The sequence below is a fragment of the Colias croceus genome, chromosome W (genome assembly GCF_905220415.1).
Source record: "Colias croceus chromosome W, ilColCroc2.1".
Lineage (NCBI taxonomy): Eukaryota > Metazoa > Arthropoda > Insecta > Lepidoptera > Pieridae > Colias > Colias croceus.
Window position 1 is genome coordinate 869,261 of NC_059567.1, and position 26,377 is coordinate 895,637.

Below are 26,377 nucleotides of genomic sequence, written 5' to 3' on the forward strand. Positions count from 1 at the left end.
ACCCCTGGTAATCGCCACCAGTTCCGAGCATTTTTTGTTCAGACACCCCCCCTCCAAGTGGCACCGTTTCTGCGCACCTCCAGGGGTCCACTCGGTATTCGAAGGTGATCGAGATCGCTATATTTTTCCTCTGGTCACTCGGCGCACCTCTACACGATCACGTCGAAATCCCCCCCACTTTCCACGTAGTTTCCGAGAAAAGCGATGTCAGTGAGTGAGTGAGTGGTAGTGTAGCTTTATATATTATAATAATATTATATTAAGTATATTAAGTATGGATTTTAATCTAATCTATAATACATATAATAAATCTGTAGAAGGGTCAATTCTGTACATTGAAAATATTGAAAAAATAACTAGCAGGGGGTGTTACTGGATCGATACCAAACCCAAATATGTGATTAAAAAAAATTTTGTCTGTCTGTCTGTCTGTCTGTCTGTCTGTCTGTATGTGAAGACATCACGTGAAAACTACCGGTTCGATTAAAGTAAAAGTAAGTAAAAGTAAAAGTAAAAAATTATTAATTCTTTAACGGCCGAATACTGAAACGCCACTCAAATCTCAAACTCATCTAATTGCAACTTAAAGATAAGCATCCCGTAAATTTAACTGCTATACACAAACGCCACTCAAGCAATTTGAAACCGTGATTAGGCAAGCAGTCCTCAAATGTTTACATAATGGCAACATCCTGCTAGAAAAATTGTAATCAGCATGTTCTCTATTACAAAATAATTTAGGTCACGTCTTGTATTCGTTTTACGCAGTCTTGTTTGAATGAATATGAATATATCTATAAATTATTTGAAATGTATCAGCATAATGTAATTATGGTTTGAATTACTATTGAAATTATATGTCTTTTTACGTAAAAATAAGTTAAATATTTATTTAAGACGTCTTAAAAAAAGAAAATTTTCTGGATACGTTTGACGTAGATTGGAACGTCAAGTGTCATTTCATCGTCAAGTGTAATGACATTGTTACGCGCGATAATTTAAACATTTCATTAGTGGAGTGAATTTCAGTTGACCATTATTTTATTATTAAAATCCTAATAACTGATTCACGATGGAGGATAAGAAGAAACGTGGATCTAATTATACACCTGCTGAGAAAGATATGCTCTTGGAAGTGATAAAAAAGTAAGTACTTACCCACATGAACAATAAAATACTATATTATACTTTACGTAGCATGAAATACTTTGCTCATATGCACCCCTATAACCTACAGAGCCAGGGCAACTGTTGTCTGTAACTAGTGATAATGAATGTGTAACCCTTGTGACCACTTATCATCTGAAAATCTCAACTTATAAATAGTTTATTACAAGTACTTTTTAGGGGACCTTGCCTAAAAGGTAAAACGGAACCCTATTCATGAGACTTCGCTGTCTGTCCGTCCGTTCGTTCGTCTGTCACCAGGCTGTATCTCATGAACCGTAATAGCTAGATAGTTGAAATTTTCAGAGATTATGTATTTCTGTTGCCGCTATAACAACAAATACTAAACACCAGAATAAAATAATTATTTAAGGGGGCTCCTATACAACAAACATGATATTTCGCTTGTTTTTGTAGATGCTAGAAAAAAACCGGGCAGTTTTTTTTTCTACAAGGACCAATACAATGAGCATTCACACATACTCAATAATTTACAATCAATCAATCAATCAATTCATTTATTTCAAACATAGTCCATAGGTACATTATAGCAGAATTAAAATTAAAATGAAATAAAACATAGAAATTAAACATTTAATTAAATACAAAATAATACACAAACAACATCAGACAAACACAATATATAAATAATGTCAAAAATACAAAAAAAATAAATTACAGATACCAAGTTTAATTTTTCACTCTCCATGTAAATATGTAATTATATCAATTTTCTTTCAGATATCAAAATATTATTGAGAACAAAGAGACCAACGCTCACATGATACTGAAGAAGCGAGAGGCTTGGGAAACAGTATGCCAGCAGTATAATACTGTTGCTGTGAGCGGCTCCAGAACCTGGCAACAGCTACGTCACCTCTATGAGAACCTCAAACAGAGGTCTAAAAAGAACATAGCTAAGGCAAATGTAGGCTTGATTTTATAAGGTATCTATTTTATCATATAACATACCTAAATATTAATTTATTTTTATTATATTTTTTAAGCGGCTTCAGTACTATGAGACCACTGACAGCATGAGAGATGTGAAAACAAAGGCATCATTAGATAAGGTTTGTTTAAATTAAATATTTGTAAAGAAGTAGGACCTTACTGAATATTTCCTCATAATATTTTCTTTATTTTTATAGAAAGAAATTAATCGTACTGGTGGTGGAGCATACAAAAGTGTATTGACAGAACAAGATGCACAAATTCTAGCCATGGTTGCTCCTCAAATTCAACCATTACCTAATCCCTATGATGATGCTGCAGCATATTTTGGTTTGTGTAATATATGCTTTAAAATCAAAGGAATTGGCATTATTGAAATAAATTTTGTTTATGCAAAATTATAATTATGTTCCTTTTTAATTTATAGGAGATACAGAACCAGAAGTAACAATAGACAGTTATACGAAAAAAACTGATAGCGGAATTAAATCCTCTTCTGAAGTAGAAATAATCCAAATCTTGGGTAAATGTAGTTTCTATTAATGTGGGTCCAAATATATATTTTTTCATTTTCATTAAATTTTTAATTCTTTTTTATGAATTGTATAAGTACTATAAGTAAATATTACTTTATTTTAGATGACCAATACATAGCCATGGCAAACAAGAATACAGCAGAAAATAACAAACCTTGTACAGTTACATCAATAAATACAGCTGGTAATATTATTTTTTTTTGTTATTGTATAAGTTAAATGTTAAATTTGATGTAATATTGAAACTAAGTATAATTTTAGCTATGTGAAGGCAGTTCATTAACTTGTAATTATTTTGATAGATGACCAACAAGCTGCAACAATCATCATACCCCAAGAAAAAAGCATGCATCCAACATCATCCTCAGCTGGTAATTATCTAATTAATTGTTCTTTGCTATTATTATAAGATTTTCAATAATTTTGCACTAATTACATTTTTCAGGACAATTGAAGACATTGAAACCTACACATACTACAGTGAAACAGCAATATTTTCGGACAAAACTTAGAAATGCCAAATTAGAAACCAAACACCTCATGAACAAGAGCAAAATGAAAATGAATCTGTACAAAATAAAAATGCAGTTTTGGAAATTGAGACTACAGAAACTAAAATCTAAATCTTAATAAACCTATATTTAAGTGGAAAAATGTGTATTTATTAAATTGGTCCTTACTATGAAGTTTTGATTGGTTTCAAGCCCTATAGGTTGTTGTACCATAAATTCCTCCTCAACATAGGGTAAGGAAATATCCTCGTCCCAAAGTTCATCCGATCGTGATAGGGCAATGTTATGAAGCACTGCACATGCTACAATGACCGGTGGGATATTTTTTATTTTTAGGCCCATGCCTTTTTGAAGGCAAGGAAATCTTCTTTTCAGAACACCGAAGAGCCTCTCCACAGGATTTCTGGTGCTTATTTGGGACCGATTGTAAGCTTCTTCAGCAGCTGTCCTTGTATTTATTAATGGGGTAAGTAAATAAGGACGACATGGATAACCACTGTCCCCAAGAATAATACCTGTCCCAAAGTCCCCACGCTCTAATTGGGCACACAGTGGTGAATCGTTAAATATGGTACTGTCATGCACAGAACCTGGCCATCTAGCAATAATATTCCTAATGCGCAGTCTTGCATCGCACACCATTTGCACATTTAAAGAAAAATAGCCTTTTCTGTTCCGATAAATTTCAGATTGGGCCCCTCCTGAAAATAAATTATAGTTGTATTATGTGACAATAAAGCTAATTTTTTCTATGTATAGTACTGTTAATGGTAATGTTACACAGACTTATCTGCTGTGTAATATTAGCATTATTAATCAAACATAAAATTTGGGGATATGATTAACAGTGAAGTTGGCAAGCACATACCTGGAGAATTAATTTTGATATGAGTGCAGTCAACAGCTCCCACAACTCGTGGAAATCCTGCTATTGCAAAGAACTCATTGGCCACTACTGGAAATTCTTCTTGTGTTGGCATATTTATAAATCTTGACTTCAAGCTGGCTATTTTGGCCGTCACTCTATGCACTATTCTATGCACGGTTGGTTGTTCAACCTCAAAAATATCGCCTATTACGCGTTGATAGCTACCTGTTGCATAATAACGGAGAGCTATGAGAATTTGGTCCACTGGCTGTATGGCTCGGTTTCTTTTCGTCAACGGCTTAATGCTACTACCGAAAACAGAGTCCAAATATAAAACTGTTTCTTTCGAGAGGCGAAACCGTGAAACAAACTCCATGTCGTGGTAGGTACTTTTCAAAAGCGTTTAACTTTTCTTCATTCCGACGGCTTGCGCTTGGTCTTTCGTGATCCGAAAGCGAAGATAATGACGATAAAGACATTTTATCACTTTTCTACACGAGGAATCCAAGTTTTAATAGATTTGTTTTGATTTGAGGGACCTTGCGACCGTTCTCAAATCTAAGGGCTGCTCAAATCAGTTTGACAGTTCATTTGACAGTTAAATAGTGTTGAGTAGCGTTTCTGTATACGACTTTTAAACTAAGTGGACTTTGAGCACAACTTAATTTAAGGTGCATTTAAATTTGAGAGATACTTAAAATTGACTTTTGAGAATACGAAAACGAAGTTCAAGAGCTGCTCAAACGTTTAAGCAGCCCTTAAATATTTGAGTGGCGTTTCAGTATTCGGCCGTAAGACACGTATACATCAGTCATAATACATACATTAAATAGTGCTTAATACAGTTTCTTAAAGAAAAACGTTAAAACACAGGAAATAAAATCATTGGTTCCCGCACTAGGCAATGCCTGTCCTGCGGGACCGTGAAATGTTTAACAATTTTATAAACAGAGCGGCGATTATGTTATGGTATACAAATATTTAAAATTCAGATTTAAATTTAATACATTAACATAATACAGATTATATTTCATCGCTTCATTCTTCAGATATTATTTACTATGTAGTCCCCTTTTTCAATGCTAGCAACCACGCACGCCTTTAGATTTTTTTTTTTTTTTTAATTGAGGGTATTACGACCTGACAAGTATTTGCTTGCTTTGTACGATATTCATTCCTTTTTCGTGCGCCGCAACGTACGGACGTCTTAAATAAGTGCAAGTTTCGTCATGTTGGAGAGAAATTCAAAGGAGAAAATTAATTATTATCGTATGAAGATTAGGAAGTTGAAGAAAAAACATCGTCGCATAAAACCTATAATATTATCATCTTCGGAATCCGAAGACGACACAAGCAAGTACTTTGGAGTTTTTAAGTGCGTTTCGATCTGTAATACGACAAATGAAAGTTTCTTATAACTTACGAAATTGAAGGGTTGAAAAATATTCAAATATTTTTCGTTTATACCTGGAGGTTGTCCGAGATGGCATCACGAAGGTAATTTGATAGCTCATGATTTCTAGAAGTGAAATCATATTTATATAATATTACTCAACTTATGCCGGGAGGATGTCCGCGATGGCATCACAAAGGTTATGTAATTTTTTACTTTAGAGTACATACTTAAGTATCATTAATGTATTGATATACATATTTATACCGGGAGGATGTCCGCGATGGCATCACAAAGGTTATGTAATTTTTTACTTTAGAGTACATACTTAAGTATCATTAATGTATTGATATACATATTTATACCGGGAGGATGTCCGCGATGGCATCACAAAGGTTATGTAATTTTTTACTTTAGAGTACATACTTAAGTATCATTAATGTATTGATATACATATTTATACCGGGAGGATGTCCGCGATGGCATCACAAAGGTTGTGTAATTTTTTGCTTTAGAGTACATACTTAAGTATCATTAATGTATTGATATACATATTTATACCGGGAGGATGTTCGAGATAGCATCACGAAGGTTAAAATCGAAAATTTTTAATAGAATAAAAAATAAAAATAAAAGCCGGGAGGATATCCGCGATGATATCACAATGGTATTTTTATTGGAAAATTATAAATCTTTATTGGTATATTATTATTACTTATTTAATAATTATAACCAGCTTACCAGGTGGCTATTCGAGATAATAGTACGATGGTTTGTTAGTTGAATATCAACTTATGTAAAAAATAAAATAATCCTAAATCATAATTTTATAAGTACCTAAATCATAATTTTATAAGTACCCTCGATAACAAAACTTTTTGTTACTGGATCCAGATATCCTAGTAACTGATCCACCGACAAATTCTTTGCCGGGAATTATGAACAATACGACTGATCCAGCTGCGCTTCAAGCAAATGAACCAGCAACGGTTGTTACCACGGCCTCTCAATCGGAGCCTGTCGACTTAGAACCTGATATCTTAGCAGCATTGGGTGAAGCTAATGATGTGATTCCAGAATATGGTGAAAAAATTCACAAAAGTCTCGCCAAAATATGGTTGCCGAGCCTTAAGGGTTGATGAAGGAATCAAGATAAAGTTTTCTAAAAACTTGTTAGATTCCCGAAAATTGCGTATTCCTCCAGGCTCCTACATAAAATCCGGAGATTCAGGCTGCTACTCCTGAATCCGGTAAATTCTGGGATAAGAAAATGGCGAATTCACAGCAACAATTGGGGGCCGTTATAACAGGCGTTAATAGGGGCTTAAACTTGCGTACTGCGTAGTGTATATGTCGCATATTCTCGGACCTACATCATCGACAAACTTTTTTGTAAGTTGTCGATCATTCTGATAGGTATTACTAATGCATTGTTTGGAGACATTTTATCTACTAATAAAATAAAAGCTTCGAAGGTTATAAAGCAGGGTCAACAAATAAAGATAACATCCTCCACACCAAAACCTTCTAGTTCACATGCTCATGCAGCACACACATCTCGCAGTAGTTTCCAGGGAAACTGGCAGACACCTTCTCGCTTTCAGTCAAACAGGGGGGGGGGGGAGCGAGGAGGTTGCAAGAGGAACATACATATATACCACCCTCTTCGTAGCCAAAGATGATCAGCTCGAGCTAATATTGTGCACCAAAATAACAATAAAGAATTACGTTATTTTACAATTGTTGACGCAAAATTACTAATAATACAACCGCTCTTAAATGAGTTAAAAACGGTGTGGATTTACCATTTTCTAATGAAGTTTTTCAAAATTCAGTGCGTACTCAATTTTGGTCGGGGCAAGAGAAAGCTGACATGTCTGTGGCAATAAATAACCTTATAGACTTGGGAGATATTCATGTTTGTAACCCAGTAAAGGGCAAATATATCTCAAATAATATATTCTTAGCACATAAATCAAACGGCGGTAAAAAATTCATACTTAATCTTAATAAATTTATATCAAAATATCACTTTAAAATCGAAGATCATAGGACGGCATCGAAACTTATCCCCGAAAATGGTTTCATGGGCTACAATAGACCTTAAAGAAGCTTACCTTTTAATGCCAATTGAGCCGGTATTTCGCAATTTTTTCCGTTTTCATTTTATAAATAACAAAGGTAATAGTGTAACTTATAAGAGTTTAAAGGTCTTTTTTATTGCGCTAAGAGTGTTTACTAAATTAATGAAGGAAGTTTAATTCTTAAGCCGGTTTTAAGTCTGTCATTTAACTCGACGAAATTTTATGTACAGGTAAAAATTATACAGAATGCCTAAATAATCTAAACGAGACAATAAAACTATTGTCTTGTCTAGGCTTTGTAATCAATATTGAAAAAACTTCACGGATTCCAAGTCAAAAATTTAAATTCCTTGGGTTTATATATGATTCATGTAACCTAACTTTCTTTGCCTGATGATAAACGTATTAACATTGCACATTTAGTTACTTAATAAATTTCCAAAATTACCTACTTGTACAACCCGAGAATTTTCACACCTAATAGGTGTCTTGGTTGCTACCAAGCTGCTGCTTGTCCTGCTATTAAATACAGGTGGCTGTAAACTAAGATATTAGAACGTCAAAAATATTTATTTTTAAATCAAAATAATAATAATTATGATTCCAAAGTTCAGTTATCAATTTATATTCTGGGTGAATTAAATTGGTGGTCACAACATATATAAAACAAATTTTATGAAATCTCCAAAATTTACATTAGAGAATTTCTCAAATGCCTCAAGGACAGGTTGAGGTGTCTTTTGCAATAATAAACATTCGCAAATACCTATTCTAATTGTGCAATATTATTACGAATTGATAACAAAACTGCTGTTTTCCCCACCTTAACAAACTAACAAAGCAATTGTGGAAATGATGCGAGCATCGAAACATGGTGGTTCGCGTCATATTAATAATAAAGATAAATGTCGACACTGACACAGAGCCAAAAAGAATAAATCCTGATATCGAATGGAGTTTCATAATGAAACATATTAAAGAATTTGGAAGAGCATAAGGTACTAATGCTAAATGCAGAAAGTAAGTGTCGTGGCATCCCGACCCTGCTGCGTCATGTGTCGACGCATTCACCATAAATTAGAATAATATAAATTTTTACGCATTTCCCCATTTACTTTTATTTTGAGATATTTACAAAAAACAGTTAATGATGAAGCGTGTGGGATACAAGTTTTTCCGTGGTGGCCTTCGCAGCCTCTCGTATCATCAAACATAATATACATATTTGAAAACAGATACGATTCTAACGCATTCTCATCCTAGTCACATGTCGCGCCCACTGCACTCATACCTTACGCTGGCTGCAGCGAGGCTCTCCGTGAAGCCTTCCTATGGAGAAACACCCCATCGGAAGCTATAGAACTAATGTTGGCATCGCTTTATAACGTAACATATCATTTATGGTGGCAGTTTTGTCTAAATTGGAATATTTCCAATTTTGAGAGTACAGTAGCGGCTGTCATAATATCATTTTTAACAGAAAAGTTTAACAAAGGGGCTTCGTATGGTACTTTGAACTCGCACGTCTGCCTATTTATAATATTAGGAAATAATATCGGGTCAGATGAATGCCTAAATACAATTATTCTTGGGACCCAAAATTAGTTTTGAGTCATATCTCAAGCTGGTTTCCTAATAGAAACGTAAATTTGGAACAATTGGAAAATTAGTAATTTTATTAGCGCTGTGTACAACACAGCGCGTGCAGACGTTATCTCTTATAAATATTAATAATATTTACTTCTCAGACAGTGGAGCTAAAATTTTCATTACAGACCTCGTAAAAACTTCGGCTCCAGGTAGAGATCAATCTCTTCTTATACTTCCATATTTCAAACAAAATATAAGTATTTGCCCACTACTGTACTGTCTGATTACATCTAGGTACCTATGTCACAAACATTTGAGGAATGAGGAGGACAATAGATTAATACTAACCTTTAAAAAACCAATAAACCCGCCACAACTCAAACAATCAGTCATTGGATCAAAAATGTGTTATCGGAAAGTGGTGTCAACATTTCAATATTTAGTTCACATAGCACAAGACACGCTTCAACTTCTGATGCCTGTTCTAGTGGTGTATATGCGTTGATAATAATATACGTAAAACTGCTGGTTGGACAAAACATTCCAAAACCTTTGCAAGGTTCTATAAACTTAATGTAATTAATGCGAACGAATTTGCATAATCGATTTTACAGAAATAGTATTTAATTATATTTTTGTTAATTTATAAAACAAAATTAATAATATTTACGTTTTATTCTAAACTTGCACCCAAAATGGTTCTTACAAAACTTTTATCTCTTAACATCTACATAGTAAATAATATCTGAAGAATGAAGCGATGAAATATAATATATGATCAAACGAACTTCAGAGTGAAGTTCGATCATTATTATATGAATCGCTTCATTCGAAGATATTAACACCCACCACACCCTAACCCAAAGTTTTGTAAGATAATAGGCTCTAAAAATAATGAATATCGTACAAAGCAAGCAAATACTTGTCAGGTCGTAATACCCTCAATTAAAAAAAAAAAAAAAATCTAAAGGCGTGCGTGGTTGCTAGCATTGAAAAAGGGGACTACATAGTAAATAATATCTTCGAATGAAGCGATTCATATAATAATGATCGAACTTCACTCTGAAGTTCGTTTGATCATATATTAAAAATTAAATTAGATTAAAAATTCATACAAACAATAATTAAACAAAAGTGAAAAAAAAATAAATAATAATAATTAAGAATAAAATGATGGTCATAATATAAAAAAAATTGATATGATTTCATAGCAATCGTCAATGAAAAAGGCCTGTTTCATACCGATTACAATCACACTGGCTTAAACAAATGCCACAAGAAATATTCAAAAAAGTTGAAGACGAACAAATTGCTCAGTCTTAGCATAGTCCCAGGAAAGAAGCAATTTTGTTAGCATGTCTTTAGTTATGCAAGTATTTTTAGATAGGTTCAAGTGTCTGATAATTTTATTATGTAAGAGTGGCCACATATAATTAGGTGCACGTTTTGCAAAAGAGGTTTTTAATCTGGGAAGTGGTAAGTTATTTCGTCTGCTGTGGGAGTCTTGTGTAGATGCAGTTCATGGGCGTAGCTAGCCATGGGCTCAAGGTGGGGCAACAATAAAAAAATAATATGTAACTAGCAACTGTATGTACCCAAAGTCATATCCAGGTCTTCGAACCTCAAATGCCGGTGGCACGGCCGGCGGCTGTGCCGCCGGCGTTTGCGAAGGCATTTGCGAAGGCATTTGCGAAGGCATTTGCGAAGGCATTTGCGAAGGCATTTGCGAGGGCATTTGCGAGGGCATTTGCGAAGGCATTTGCGAAGGCATTTGCGAAGGCATTTGCGAAGGCATTTGCGAAGGCATTTGCGAAGGCATTTGCGAAGGCATTTGCGAGGGCATTTGCGAAGGCATTTGCGAGGGCATTTGCGAAGGCATTTGCGAAGGCATTTGCGAGGGCATTTGCGAGGGCATTTGCGAGGGCATTTGCGAGGGCATTTGCGAGGGCATTTGCGAGGGCATTTGCGAGGGCATTTGCAAGGGCATTTGCGAGGGCATTTGCGAGGGCATTTGCGAAGGCATTTGCGAAGGCATTTGCGAAGGCATTTGCGAAGGCATTTGCGAAGGCATTTGCGAAGGCATTTGCGAAGGCATTTGCGAAGGCATTTGCGAAGGCATTTGCGAAGGCATTTGCGAAGGCATTTGCGAGGGCATTTGCGAGGGCATTTGCGAGGGCATTTGCGAAGGCATTTGCGAAGGCATTTGCGAAGGCATTTGCGAAGGCATTTGCGATGGCATTTGCGATGGCATTTGCGAAGGCATTTGCGAAGGCATTTGCGAGGGCATTTGCGAGGGCATTTGCGAGGACATTTGCGAAGGCATTTGCGAAGGCATTTGCGAAGGCATTTGCGATGGCATTTGCGATGGCATTTGCGCACGCGCTTGCGAACGCGCTTGCGAACGCGCTTGCGAACGCGCCTGCGAACGCGCCTGCGAACGCGCCTGCGAACGCGCCTGCGAACGCGCCTGCTAACGCGCCTGCGAACGCGCCTGCGAACGCGCCTGCGAACGCGCCTGCGAACGCGCCTGCTAACGCGCCTGCGAACGCGCCTGCGAACGCGCCTGCGAACGCGCGTGCGAACGCGCCGGCGAACGCGCCTGCGAACGCGCCTACGAACGCACCTGCGAACGCGCCTGCGAACGCGCCTGCGAACGCGCCTGCGAACGCGCCTGCGAACGCGCCTGCGAACGCGCTTGCGAACGCGCGTGCGAACGCGCCTGCGAACGCGCCTGCGAACGCGCTTGCGAACGCGCTTGCGAACGCGCGTGCGAACGCGCCTGCGAACGCGCCTGCGAACGCGCCTGCGAACGCGCGTGCGAACGCGCGTGCGAACGCGCCTGCGAACGCGCCTGCGAACGCGCCTGCGAACGCGCCTGCGAACGCGCCTGCGAACGCGCCTGCGAACGCGCCTGCGAACGCGCCTGCGAACGCGCCTGCGAACGCGCCTGCGAACGCGCCTGCGAACGCGCTTGCGAACGCGCTTGCGAACGCGCCTGCGAACGCGCCTGCGAACGCGCCTGCGAACGCGCTTGCGAACGCGCTTGCGAACGCGCGTGCGAACGCGCCTGCGAACGCGCCTGCGAACGCGCCTGCGAACGCGCCTGCGAACGCGCCTGCGAACGCGCCTGCGAACGCGCTTGCGAACGCGCCTGCGAACGCGCTTGCGAACGCGCCTGCGAACGCGCCTGCGAACGCGCTTGCGAACGCGCTTGCGAACGCGCCTGCGAACGCGCCTGCGAACGCGCTTGCGAACGCGCCTGCGAACGCGCCTGCGAACGCGCCTGCGAACGCGCCTGCGAACGCGCCTGCGAACGCGCCTGCGAACGCGCCTGCGAACGCGCTTGCGAACGCGCCTGCGAACGCGCCTGCGAACGCGCCTGCGAACGCGCTTGCGAACGCGCTTGCGACGCGCTTGCGAACGCGCTTGCGAACGCGCTTGCGAACGCTCTTGCGAACGCGCTTGCGAACGCGCTTGCGAACGCGCTTGCGAACGCATTTGCGATGGCATTTGCGATGGCATCTTCTTTACCTTGAAAACTTTTTATAACACTCACTTAACACTCTGTGTAATATTTTCTGAAAGTTTTTTTTTCTAAGGCCCATATTTTTTTGAGTTTTGTAACTAACTGTAGTTACTACACTCATTTTTCTTACAGTTTATGTAACATAGAAGCCTCAGCTATTTTCTTTTTTCGTGTGTAATTCTTATTCAAAACACCTTATTGTTCACCTACCACATCACGAAATAGATCCAAAATGTGTCCCTATCTTCAGCCGTTTGGTCGCTGGGCGTATGACAATTATTTGTTAATCAGTCATTGTAGAGGTACCTAAATAATACTAATGTTTTGGTCTCATTTTCTGTGTCGACTGTCGACTTTCGAGAATCGAGTGTGAATTTTCTTACGGATATTAAGCTTAGTAGTTAGTATTACTTAGTACCTGGATAATTCAATTTTTAGATTTGGTTAGGTACCTTCCAGGTCAAAGCCTAGGTGGGGCAAGCGCCCCACCCTGCCCCACCGTGGCTACGCCCATGATGCAGTTGCTTTATTAATCCTGAGAACTGAATTTAAAATGAAAAGGCGTCTAACACTAAGAACTTTACATTCAGAATAGAGGGTCGACGTCGGGTAAAGAAATGGTCTCTTTAACATGACTTTAAGAACAGATCTCTGAGCTCTTTCGAGTGTTATAAGAGCAGAGGATGGAGCAGAACCCCAGATCGATACGCAGTAAGTAATAATAGGTTGACATAACACTTTGTAAATCCTCATAAGAATATTAAGACTTACTTTATTTCGCAGGTTCTTCATAATATATATTAATTTCCTAGAACGTTTAGCAGTTGCGTTGATGTGAGGTCGAAAGGAGAATCGTTCATCAATGATGACACCCAGGTATTTAGTGTCATGAGATACTTCGATAGAGACACAACTACAACATCCCGTGACTTCAGCAGAGCTACTTATTGCACAAGTGTGTATGAAGAGAGGAGTGTTGTCTTTAGGCGCAGACCTAACAGTTTTATGAAATCTTAAAAATTTAGTTTTCTGTGTATTTAAGGTGAGGAGGTTATTATTTAGCCATATTGCAACTTTTGCCAGGCCACGCTCAGCGGCCGTTATACAATTCTTCCATGTGGAACCATGGAAAACCAAGGCTGTGTCGTCTGCGTAACATATCATATCACCCTGATCAATGGATAATGAAATCAAGTCATTGATGTAAGCGAGAAAAAGAGTGGGACCCAGGATACTACCTTGCGGGACCCCGAAAGACACGTGTTCAGACCTACTCAGAAAGGAATCTATTTTAAGTTGTTGGGTCCTGTTTGTTAGGTAACTTTGGAACCAATCTAATGCACAGCCTCTAATTCCCATACATTCGAGCTTACGTAGCAAAATTGGTGTAGATACAGTATCGAAAGCCTTTTTAAGATCAAGGAAAACCCCTATGCAAGCCTTTCCTTTATCTAGGTGAGAAGAAACTAAGTTTGTTAAGTGGCTAACGGCATCTTCCGTTGACTTAGCTTTACGGAAGCCAAACTGGGTGTCAGCCAAGAGCTTGTTAGACTCTAAGTATTTGATCAACCTTTTACTTACACAACGTTCCAATATTTTAGAGAACGTTGAGAGCAGAGATATAGGTCTATAATTACATGGGTCACTACGACTACCTTCTTTATGAATGGGTGTGATTATAGCGGTTTTCCATGGTTCTGGGAATACTCCCTTTGCCATACTTAAGTTAATTATAGCTGTAAGAGGCTCGAGGATGTAAGGTGCAATTGCTTTAATAAGACTGTTATTTAAGCCATCATATCCTGGACTGCTACTATTACTAAGGGATTGAATGATGCTACGGATTTCGTGGCAATCAGCTGGTTCAAAGAAAAAAGAATTTACAGGAGAGCTTTTTAAGGTAACTTTAGAAGCTAGTGATATCTCAGTTTCAATGTAGCACTTGGTTTTATTCAATGTAGCACTAGCCAGGCTTTGACCTATGGAGGAGAAGTATCTGTTACAGGTGTTAAGCGATAGCAACGGATTGCGTTCCAGGTTTAGCAATCCCACAGGGTCCTTTCTATTCTTAACGGTGCCAGTAACACTTTTGATTTGTTTCCAGAATGTTCGAGGTTTGTTTTCAGCTTCAAGAAGTATCTTCGAGTCATAAGCATCCTTCAGCTTACGTAACAAGGTAATATAAAAGTTTCTATAACGCGTGAAGATCAATCTTTTCTGTTGGTTATTGGGGTCTAATCTAGAAAGCAAATGGAGCCTATCCTTAGTCTGACTGCATCGTATAAGTCCAGGTGTCATCCAATTCTGAAGATTATTTTTGCGTCTGCTGATGTGAGTAGTTTGTATGTGACTTTTAACAGAGTTTGTAATAGTAGTCATAAAAATATTGGTAGCTTCTGTGACACAGTCAGATTTCAAGATTTCACACCAGTTAGATTCCTTAAGATCGTTGATGATTCCATCGACGTCCACTTTTTGCCTGAGTTTTTTGCGTTTAGCAGTATTCTTGTGAGAAGATAAAATCCCTAGAATGATTAGGTCATGATCAGTCACGTCAGAAGTACAGACAATCGACTCGCCTGTATATTCCGTTTGTACAAAGAAATGATCCAAACAAGTTTTGTTATGGGTAGGCATATTGATTGCACTAAGGTAACCAAGCTCAGCCATACGAGAGAGATATTCAGATGACAAATCGTAGGTTCTGGAGGAATCTAGTATATCAATATTTATATCCCCTGTTATGATTTTACAAGTAAAACCCTTTATGTCTTTTAAAACGCCAGAGATAGACTCGAGAAAAGTTTTAGTGTTGAGAGAGGGAGAACGATATATAGCAATAAGATGAGTATTCCAGTCTGGTATTACTACAGATAAACATTCAGATTCCTCGATAGATAGTTCAGTAACTGTTGCCATCCAAGTATCTCTAATATACACCACAACACCGCCAGCCTTAGTTTTATGCTTTGTTGTGCAGTACGAGGTGTAGCCATCCATTTGGGGGATTACAGTCGCAAGTGGAAGCCAACATTCAGTGAAAACAATTACATCAAAACTAACAGAGAATCTCTTTAAGCTAACTTGGAAAGGGAGGAAATTTTTATTTAAGCTTCTAATGTTACTACACAAAATTCGTATATTGTACTTGCTGAGAATTTGAGAAGAGTGTTTGGGAGAAGTTATATTATGACAAACTATGCTATTAGAGTTGTCTATTTCACCAATTATATCTAAAAGAGCCATAGGATGGTGTTAAGACTGGAGCAGTATCTGAAAAAGCTAAAAACTGGTGTGGCATAAAAGCAGTCCTTGCAAAGCAGTGCGATTGTAACTAATTTAAGCAACAATAAAATTTGTTCATAATAACAGGCAAATGAATTATAAATTGTAATGAGCGATTTAATATTAATAGAATATACAATAATATTAGACAAACAAAAGGCCATAAAATAGATAAGTAATAAAGTGCGCAAATTTATACAAAAAATAGCTTTCTGGTGGTTGAATAGAGCAGTACTAGTTAGCAGAATGAAAAGGCATACGAAGCAAATCGTCGCTCGATTGGATTTTAATTGCTGGACTCCCAGTGCGTTTACGAATATAGATGGAACCATTTTTAATCCAGCAGTATTTAAAGTTAGCATCGGAGGCTGCTCTTCTAGTGTCTCGAAATAACTGCCTTTTTTCGCGTGTTAGACGTTCGTTTACGTAGACCTTTCGCTCCGGCCCATGTCCAACAATGTCCTTACTATGCAATGTTCTACGAGATCTTCCAGCTTTTAGGAACAAGTCACGAACGATTTTGCGAGTGAAGCGGATTATAAGTGGTCGAGGTTGAGCTGGGTAATTGGAATCAGAATTTGAGTCTTTACTGTGGTGTCGTGGACCCGCTCTTGTGACACTATCAAGATCGTTTTCCGTTATATTCACTCCTATTTTGTTGGCTGTAGTCATAGCTAAATGAATGGGGTTTTCCGAAGATTCCTCCTCGATTCCTATTACTTCCAGTTCATTTATTAGGAAAGCCTGCGAACGAAAATCTAGCTCTTGGCGCAAATAATTAATTGTAGATTTAAGTTCAACATTTTCACGTTGTTTAGCTTCAAGCTCTTGTATTTTTGAGGAATGAACAGCTTTAATATCTTCTAGATTCTTTTCGCAGAGAGCAAGTGACGACACAAAACTTGCCATGTCGTTCTTAAAAGTCAACACAGTCTCACGAAGAAGACGAATTTCTTCTGTAAGGACCTGCACATCAGAAGAGTAATTGGAAGTTTCAATAGATGCCTGGGTTAGGGGGCTGTTGAGATGTTCCACTTTCTTTCGTTTACGACTATTTTCTATAACTGCGTTAGAGCGCGCCGGAGTAGTTGAATTGTCTCCACCTTTCTTACCCAGTACCTGGCATTCTGGACAAATCCACTGAGTATCACTTTCATCACCGACAGTACAATTTCCAATGCAAAGGATGTGGAATATTTTTTTACAATTTTTGTTGGAACATGTTACGCGATCATCATCGGTGACTGGAGTCATGCAAGCAGCACAGGTAGGATTTGGTGACATTTTGTGTGGATAATTTTATTTATTTATATATTTGATATTCTATTAGCACAGGCGGTAAGCTGCGTAGTGTGTAAACGCAGAACCAGTTTTAATGCTTGGAGCGGCCGGCGAACGGTGAGTCATAGATCGCCACTTCTTTGTGCAGAATACGGTCGGCTTATGAATTTGTAATAACCGTTTTTTCTTTGTACGCTTGTATCTGTTCGATTATTTCAGATATACGCGGTTTAATAACACCACACGATAAGAATTTTCACTGACTTATTAAGAAACGTAACATTAAAGTAAGTTAATCACTGCTAATTGTTTATATTGAATTTTAAACTACGCACGGACACTAGGCACGTATTGAGCAGTAGCCGCTCAGCGCGAAACTGTCCAATGATTTCGATGAAACTTGGTATAATTATACCTTATTATCCTGGGCGTAAAATAGGATACTTTTTATCCTGGAAAAATACGTAGAAAAAAAATTAATCTCAATTTTTCAGTTATCCATAGACGTTGTTCTGTAGTAGGTACCGCGAACACACGTTGCGTATTATAATAGACCTAGCCGTATTTGGGTCCAATAGATATATTTTATAAGATGTCATTGTCCGAGTTACTCAAAATGGAGAAATAACCCATCCACGCAAAGACCGACATCCGCGCGGACGGAGTCGCGGGCGGAAGCTAGTATTGTATAAAATTCTGTAACGATGTTGCAAAAGTGTTACAAAAAATGCTAATAATGTACCATGGTTTCTGCTAACTTGTCGCGCCAGAGGGCGCTGCCAGAACATCCCCATTAAAGTGTTAAGTTCATGGGAACAGTCGCGGGACACACAAGTATTTGGGTCATGTTTGTTGTCTGAAAGGGTCGCTACGCTTTCCGTGCAATTGCCTCTGGTATTTATTGCCCTGTATGGACCATTGTGCTGAAATTAAAACGAATGTATGGCGTCTATTATTTGCTGAGTTACTGTCCTCTTTGGCAAAACGTGTGAAAGGTTATGTGGTCGCTTACGGAATTGAATTTTACTGATAAAAAAAATGATAAATAGAAAAATAATTTTGGACGTAAAAAAAGAAAAAAGCTCCTACGTTAGCTGTGTAACTATTACATTTACGATATATGTTTCCTTCTTTATGAAAGAAGTTTGATGAACTTCTAGTTATTTTCTCGACTCATATTTGAATCTGCAAGGTAAAACGTAGTTATACAATTAATCAAAATATCATTAACAAACAATATAGCCTCATGATTGCAGAATTTGATCCAAGATAACCGGGAGATTTATAAGGCGAACACAGCATCTATTAAAATTCATTTAAAATCAAAATATGTTTACGTATCAATACTTTTTATGGATTTAAAAAAGGTGAATAAAGATTATCTATATCCTTATATTAAGTTTAATATCAATAATCTTACCTGTCAAGTGATACTGCAACAAGACTGTATACCGAAGCCGCCACGGACAGACCCTGGACGTAGGGCACTGTCTTGCACATCAGCCAGCCGAGCACCCACGCTGTTGATAAAAGAAAATGGTTAATTATATGATATATGTACATTTAAAAAGCTTTAATTCAATAACATCGCCCTCTAACACTAAAGTATGTTAGAGTCACTATAGTGACTACTGACTATAGTCAGAAGTAGCAAACATAGCAGGAATAGTCGTTTGAAACCGTTGTATCAACTATTTTCTAAATGACTAAAAGGTAATATAGATAGATTAATTCAAAGAGTTTATGATAACCCTTAGCAACACACGCTATTTCTCGCCACACATCTACACACGTGGGGGAGCAAGGTCCACCAAATTGTTGAACCATATATCTATAATATTTTTACGATAACTCTGTTTTTTTTTCAATAAATGAAACAAAACACATTTTTGGAATGCTATAAGAGTATTTATTTAAATTTTAAACTAAAAAATGGGCATTTCTAATGTCAAACAAAACAAGTTACAAAAAACACGTTAAATTTTAAGATATAACTCTAGGTTACTGTTATGTATAAAAATAAAAAAAAAATACAAAATAAAATGTTTTTTTCTACTTATTTGTATCATATAAATTACAAAACAAGCATAAAAATCCATGAAATATCTATAACGTCTAAAATCACAAGGGCAACGCACATAATACTTAGAAACTACCGAAATATCAGTCAAATGTAGGAATCTTATTTCAGTCTGCAGCAATGCATTGCTGTTTCAGTCTTGTTGGTCATTGGTACTTGTATCTTCATTTTCAGAGTTACTGTCTACTTCTTCTTCACTTTCAGCATCGTGATCACCAACCTCAGACTCCGCATCACTCAAATCTGATGATAATTCAGGATAAATAACCTCTGCCTCGGTTTCCCCACACTCTAAGTCATTGAACAAATGTTCTATCTGCTGGGGATTCAAATTTTTATCGATTGTGCGTGATAAACCTATAAAAACACAAAAATATACATAGAAAAATAATTAAAATATACTTAAGTAATTACACTCGCGGGGGACTACGCTCCCCCATCGACACGTACCTCTGGAACTAAGCACAGTAGCCCGGCACACATCTACTCCCGGCGAGACCTCGGGTGGCACGGGGAATACACGGACGCTACACCTCGTAACGTTTCTAATACTTAAAATATTCGTAAAAATTTGAGCGGTGGGGGACCCTGCTCCCCCGCGAGTGATGTTAAGGGATAATAATTAATTTTGTGTAACACTTTAAACAAGCTTTAAACTCAACCCTTAGAGGTAATATTCAAGTAAACAGACCGACCCGCCAACCATTTCTGAGCATCCCGAAATTTCCAAGTACCCTCTAAATTATGAAAGGTTCAAATGAAATCCTGCAAACAACCTTGAGTTAGGCTGCAAGGCATCAACAGGTAGAAGGAGGTCAACAAATCAATATGTGTATAACTGGGTCAGGACAGTGTACCTATGACCCCTGGCCCTCTCGCTCTAGCACACGGCTGCACCCATAAGCCCGTCCCGCTCTGTGGCCTTGTACAAAATAAAAGACGATAGAGAACAAACCAATTAATTTATAAACTAATAGCTTTTAAAAGCTTTTAAAATATGCGAGCGAAGTTTGTTATTGTTACGCTGCACTCTCGCAAGGCTTAAATCTCTTTATTTCTCAGTAAATTGATAATAGCTTGTTTACACAGATTCCTACGCGAGGTAAATTGTACAAACTCTTGGAAATGTTTTTATATAAAATGTTTTTCTAATCTACTTTCCTGCTCCGATAATAATTGGATTGGTCGCTAATTACTCCAGCCAGCCCTACGTCCTGAAGGCTAAAATAAGTATAAGGCTGTGTAAATATTTTGATAAATCGTGATATTGTTTGTTGGTATTAAGATTTATTTATTTTACTTTTATACCAGGATTGTAAAAGGTCATTGGACTTTTATTTAATTTTTCTAGAGCTTGTTAATGGTATAGTTTCTTTTTATTTCTAGCTAGCGGTCCGCCGTGGCTTCGTTAGTGGTACCATCCTCGTACTTCAAGAATAAATATAGTAAAAAAAGAATTATCGAAATCGGTTCAGCCGTTCACACGTGATGCCGTGGCAACGCGAAACGGGTTTCATTTTTATATTATTTTTTGTGTATTACTAAAACTCGTAGTTTTTAATTTAAAACCGTTGCTCTATTTAAAAAAGTCCGCATGTGACATCTCCTTGCAATGGACCGAACAGAAGAACAATTACTATTAGATACATAAATACTTAGGGGGATTGTGTATTTGCAGTCTAAATAAAAATAAGCTGCTGTTGAATCGGCCTAAGTAAGCCGTCGCGTCGCGTCGGCGGCAAAGTTTACCTGTGTGGAGTGTCCGTAAAGTCGAGAATGCATTTTTAACACGCTAAGTATTAGCTTTACCTGTATGTTTGTTTGTAAACGACATGGTTGAAAGAAACCGACTTGGTTTGACTAGATTTAAACCCGCTTTAAACGGAAAGATTTAATTCAAACTTTGTGCACTTATGAAGAATCGGTGACAATACAGTAATGTTATGGGTATTTTTTTATTTATTTTTTACTATTTTAATTAATAATAATAATAGTAATCGCTCCTTGCCGATTTCGGCTACAGCGACTGCTATGTGTCGTCGTTATGGTGGGTCAACAATGCCCTGTCGTGCGCTCGGAGATGGCTAATGTAGCCAATTTTAGCGAGGAATGTGCGGTCACATTTAGGGCAGGTCAAAACACCTCCTTGATAATTATAATAAATTGCCACAGGTGGTCGGGCTTTGAGCTCATCGCTCATTTTAATTATTGTACTATAATAATACCTATGCAATTCCAAATGAATTTTTCTTTAATTACTCTTATGAGGCTAATTACGTAAAGAGCTGTTCGAACTATCCCTATTTTAATAACTAGTAAAATTACTACTTGACCCTTATTTGCTTTAGGGTTTAATCAAGTACAACCCATACACAGACATCATAAGTAAGTTATTAGTACTAGTAGCGATATTTGTATTAAAAACAATCCTTATTTATTATAGTTTCTTTTTGTAATATATTATTAAATAAACAATGCAAAGTAAAAATTAAATTAAAAAGTTCTCGAAATGTTACAAGTATCTGTGGAAGAGGCATCGACAGACCGCAAGGCGTCAAAATAGACCTAACTTGTTTAACATCACGTTACACTTTTTCTTATAATCTAGAGTCAATTTAAAAAAAAATACAACGATGATACGTATAACCACAGACTAATAATAATACACTACGTATACAAGTATAACGTAGGTGTAATTTACTGAAAATATTTAAAGTTTAATTAAAAAACTTAATTAGCCTTATAAAGCTTTCAAAGATTCAGCACACAGAGACATGAAAGAACGCCTTGTAGTGATAAGGATCTATAATCCTAGAGAACATCTAAGAATTTCATTCCACGACATTTTCACCTGCCGTCGGTCCTTTGCCAATGCAATTTCAACCCTATCCACGTACAAATATGACCAAAGACATCAATTATACAGTATCTAGGGAGTTATTTATCAGTTTTTGCTTATTCAAGGACTAATATGTGTACTTTGGCAGACACGTGTATCGATTCCCGCCCACAGCACGCCAATTAGGAGAAGATTATATTGGAAAATACGCTTCTAGTAAAGCATAATTGTTTGTTTGGCGCATTTAATGATACAAATAAGTATCTTATGGAAATTGATGTTGAATTTATTCTTTCGAATTATTTTAACTATTTTATTTATTTTTATTTGTAACTTATCATAATTTCGAACTTAAAATTCTTATGTATGTTTGGGCATTATGTACGGAACATTAATATATACTTTTCATTGTAGATAAATCAAGGAATTACCTATATTGCAAAATTTTACTGAACTCGTTGGCCTATTTAATCTATGGTAGATTATATATGCAGTTACATTATTTTAAACTAATTACGAAGTTAAAATTCTATTAATGCAGCAATTTAGTAATTTTAATTAATTGTAATATGAGTTATTTTATTATTATTGTTATAATTTAGGGCAGCGTCGTTCATGGCTGAAGAGCCCGATTCTGGAGCGACAAGAGCGCCCACAACTCCTGCACTTATATGTTGATGTTGTGACTGGTGATAAATTATTTAATCTAGTCCGACAATCACGCAGAGAATCGAACCAACTGCGATCGTGTGCTTTACAACCCTCACGAACAAGACTACGCCAAGATGTTCGGTTTTGGGCGAGCTTTTCCCAGTCTGGGGGGTTGATCTTGAACGTAGACATGTCACGTTTCACATGTCTAAATCTATACATATAATAAAATCGTAGGAAAGTCAAAACTGTACATTGAATATTTTTTTAAAAGAATACATAATCCATGATCTATAATCGATATAGAAGCCAAAAACATAGTTTTTAGAATTTTTGTCTGTTTGTCTGTTTGTCGGTTTGTCTGTTTGTCTGTTTGTCTGTATGTTTGTCCGAGCTAATCTCGAAAAGTACCGCATAGATTGACTTCAAATTTTGCATGAATATTACTAACAGGTCGGGTGAGGCTTTTATATACACATTATCATGCTATCACCTCCGGGGGAGGAGCTGTGAACCTTTATTTTTCTAACGTATTCCGTGTATTACACAGCGTACAATCTAAAGACTCATGTTTAAATGTTGTTTTTGGGTAAGCCACGCTATTATCTAGCTTTACACTATAAAAACTACGTCATTTACGTAATTTTGGCAGAGAAACAGTTTAATGAATCTTAGTAGTATAAAGACAAATTTGAAACAGCGCCATCTATGAGACTTCATTAAAATCAAATCAATTTACATATTTAACGCTTCTTGCAAATTTATAATTAAGAATTAAATAATATGATGTTGGTGGGGTTTTTAATTGTACTTATTTATTTAACTTTTTAACCCATGTCTTCCCAGAGTCCACTTCAGGTGCTTATATTTTATGTGAATATACTAAATAAAATTTTACAAGTGAGGGTAGATGTTTATTATTTGATGTCAAACAAGACACCATTAACAGATAATTGTGACATTTTAAAAAATCCTTCTTGCGTTCCCACAAAAGGCTTTGTGGGAAATGTGGCTTTTATATTTATTCTTTATACATAATTAATTATATAGTTAGACTCATGTTTTTAATTAGAATTGAAGTTACGACAAAATAAGAAAATGATGAAATTTTATTTTTATGTATAACTTTTACAAGACTATATTATACGCCCAAAGAAGGTCACTTAAGTTCTTGATAGAATTTTATTTGTTAGTAGCTTTTTAATAAAATAAGGTAAAGTAATCTTTTCATTTTTTTTTATTTACAGATTCAATGTTCATAAAAAATTAACGATTTGCGTGAGGATGTAGTAGAAATAAGTATCCTGGCGCGTGGTCAATTGTTGACTAAAGTCAATTTCCAACGTATGGTACAATCATTGGAAGAATCTTGGGTAATTTTAGAGGATATTTTTCGGGAATGAGAAAAGGGGCAGCCAACCACGTATCAGCGTGCGTACGTGAGAATCTACGTTTTAGTACCAAAAAAAATGTTATTTTGAAACGTAAATATTGCACTCACAACTACTGTACAAGTATGATTTTTATTCGTGCTTTACTGTTGTTTTATTATCGTTATGGCTTTCGCGGTACAGATAGTACTGGGATCAGAGTACATATTATTTATCAATTTAATATACGTACCACACCAAGTAAAATATTTACAATCATACCAAATGGATTAACACGGTATGTACATAAGGCGGTCTTATCGCTTACTAGCGATCTCTTCCAGACTGCCCAAGGTAAGAGATAAAGAATTATACTCATGATCCAGCAATTTTCAACCGAAAAAGAAGTTTTTCTGTAATTGGTAGTTGTTTCATTTATTTATTTTAAAAACCTAATTTTACTTTTACATTTGCCCATTTGCATTACATTCAGCTTCCATAAAACTTATAAAAATTTTATGTTTATTTCTGTCTAATATAACTACTCTTTTTTAGATATAAATAACAAAAACAACTTTTTTATTAAAATTTAGTACCTTGGGAAGATATTATCTATGTGTTAATAGAACAATACATAAAGGAAGTTATGTTACGATTTTATACAATGAAAATATGTAAAAAAATATTAGCAGGTGTAATTATTAAATTGATCCTGAACCCAAAACTGTAGTTAATTTTTTTGTCATTTAGTGTTTAATTCATGTCAATTGGTTCATTAATAAAAAAAATTATGATCATTTAAATAATCACGGCGAACATTTGCTAAGGCTATCTTAACCTAATAATGGCCGTAATCATTTTTTTTTTAAATAAATCGAGAAATATCAGAAAAAATATCTTTAAACCCTTACATCTAATATATAAAAATCAATGCCACTTTTCGTTGTAATTCCATAACTCGAGAACGGCTGAACCGATTTCGATAATTCTTTTTTTATTATATTCCTTGAAGTACGAGGATGGTTCTTATGTAGAGAAAACGTTAATATGTACCACGGGCGAAGCCGGGGCGGACCGCTAGTTATTAAATAATAGCCTTACGACGTTTCAAATAAAATGCACTTAATATCTACTGATAAACCGAGTATACAATAATTTCATAATAGTTAATGTATTAAATTATTCGAATTCTTAAAAAAGAACATAATAAATCATTGACTTTGGTCCTTTTAACTGCTTATATCTAATAATGTTAATATCGTTTAAAAACTTTCAAAGCAACAATCATATAAAATACTTAAATTCAGCGTCTAACGCGCCTGAATACTAATTCCTAACAAATTAGTCTCAATACATATTATACATATTAATGACTAGCTGCTCCGCGCGGTTTCACCCCCGTGGCTCCCCTCCTGTTACCCATAGCGTCATGAAATATAGCCTATAACCTTCCTCGATAAATGGGCTATCTAACACCGAAAGAATTTTTCAAATCGGACCAGTAGTTCCCGAGACTAGTGCGTTCAAACAAACAAACAAACAAACAAACAAACAAACTCTTCAGCTTTATAATATTAGTATAGATATAGATAAACGTATTGAACGCAATATGTTCAGTACATCGCTGATCGCATATAGCAGTGTCATCAGCTGATATTAATCTGATCAAATCCTCAAAGACAAAGCATTAAGCCATCCCGTTAGTATGTTAGTGAATACGCACCTCCTGACTAAGTACTTGCTGTTAATGTAGGAACCATTTATCTCTCTATATATATATTATATAAAAATGAAACCCGTTTCGCGTTGTCACGGCATCACGTGTGATCAGCTGAACCGATTTCGATAATTCTTTTTTTATTATATTCTTTGAATTTTTTTTTTTTTTGTAAGGTGTTTCTCAATGTTAGCCAGAAGGGCTTTTACATTTTAACGCGGATATTCTTTGAAGTACGAGGATGGTTCTTATGTAGAGAAAACGTAAATATGTACCACTTATGTACACTATGTACACTTCTATGTGCCACATATGTACACTTCTATAAAATATTATAAATGCGAAAGTTTGTGAGGATGTGTATGTGTTTGTTACTCTTTTACGCAAATACTACTGAACCGATTTCAATGAAATTTAGCACACATACAGAGGGTAACTTGGATTAACACATAGGATAGGTTTAATCCCGGAAATCCCACGGGTACTATGCGGGTTTTTCTTTGACAACGAGGACGAAGCCTATC

The 26,377-nt window shown here is 36.8% G+C and overlaps 2 protein-coding genes across 3 annotated transcripts in view; one reads left to right on the plus strand and one right to left on the minus strand.

The window, feature by feature from the left end:
* The window catches only part of LOC123704897, a 490,404-nt gene that overhangs the window by 235,590 nt on the left and 228,437 nt on the right, over window positions 1-26,377 (minus strand). The gene's annotated exons all lie outside the window — the stretch shown is intronic.
* Window positions 535-3,343, plus strand: LOC123704898 (myb/SANT-like DNA-binding domain-containing protein 3). The gene is made up of 8 exons (XM_045653394.1): window positions 535-1,146; window positions 1,909-2,095; window positions 2,175-2,240; window positions 2,319-2,451; window positions 2,549-2,644; window positions 2,761-2,841; window positions 2,960-3,028; window positions 3,103-3,343. The coding sequence occupies exons 1-8, from the start codon at window positions 1,073-1,075 to the stop codon at window positions 3,285-3,287; spliced, it is 891 nt and encodes a 296-aa protein (XP_045509350.1). The 5' UTR covers window positions 535-1,072; the 3' UTR covers window positions 3,288-3,343.

Bases quoted from the DNA above. Each gene is read 5' to 3' on its own strand.
- LOC123704898 (XM_045653394.1), top strand. From the start codon at position 1,073: ATGGAGGATAAGAAGAAACGTGGATCTAATTATACACCTGCTGAGAAA. The intron at 2,645-2,760 runs GTAAATGTAGTT...ACTTTATTTTAG, and splicing joins AGAAATAATCCAAATCTTGG to ATGACCAATACATAGCCATG. The intron at 3,029-3,102 runs GTAATTATCTAA...TACATTTTTCAG, and splicing joins TCCAACATCATCCTCAGCTG to GACAATTGAAGACATTGAAA.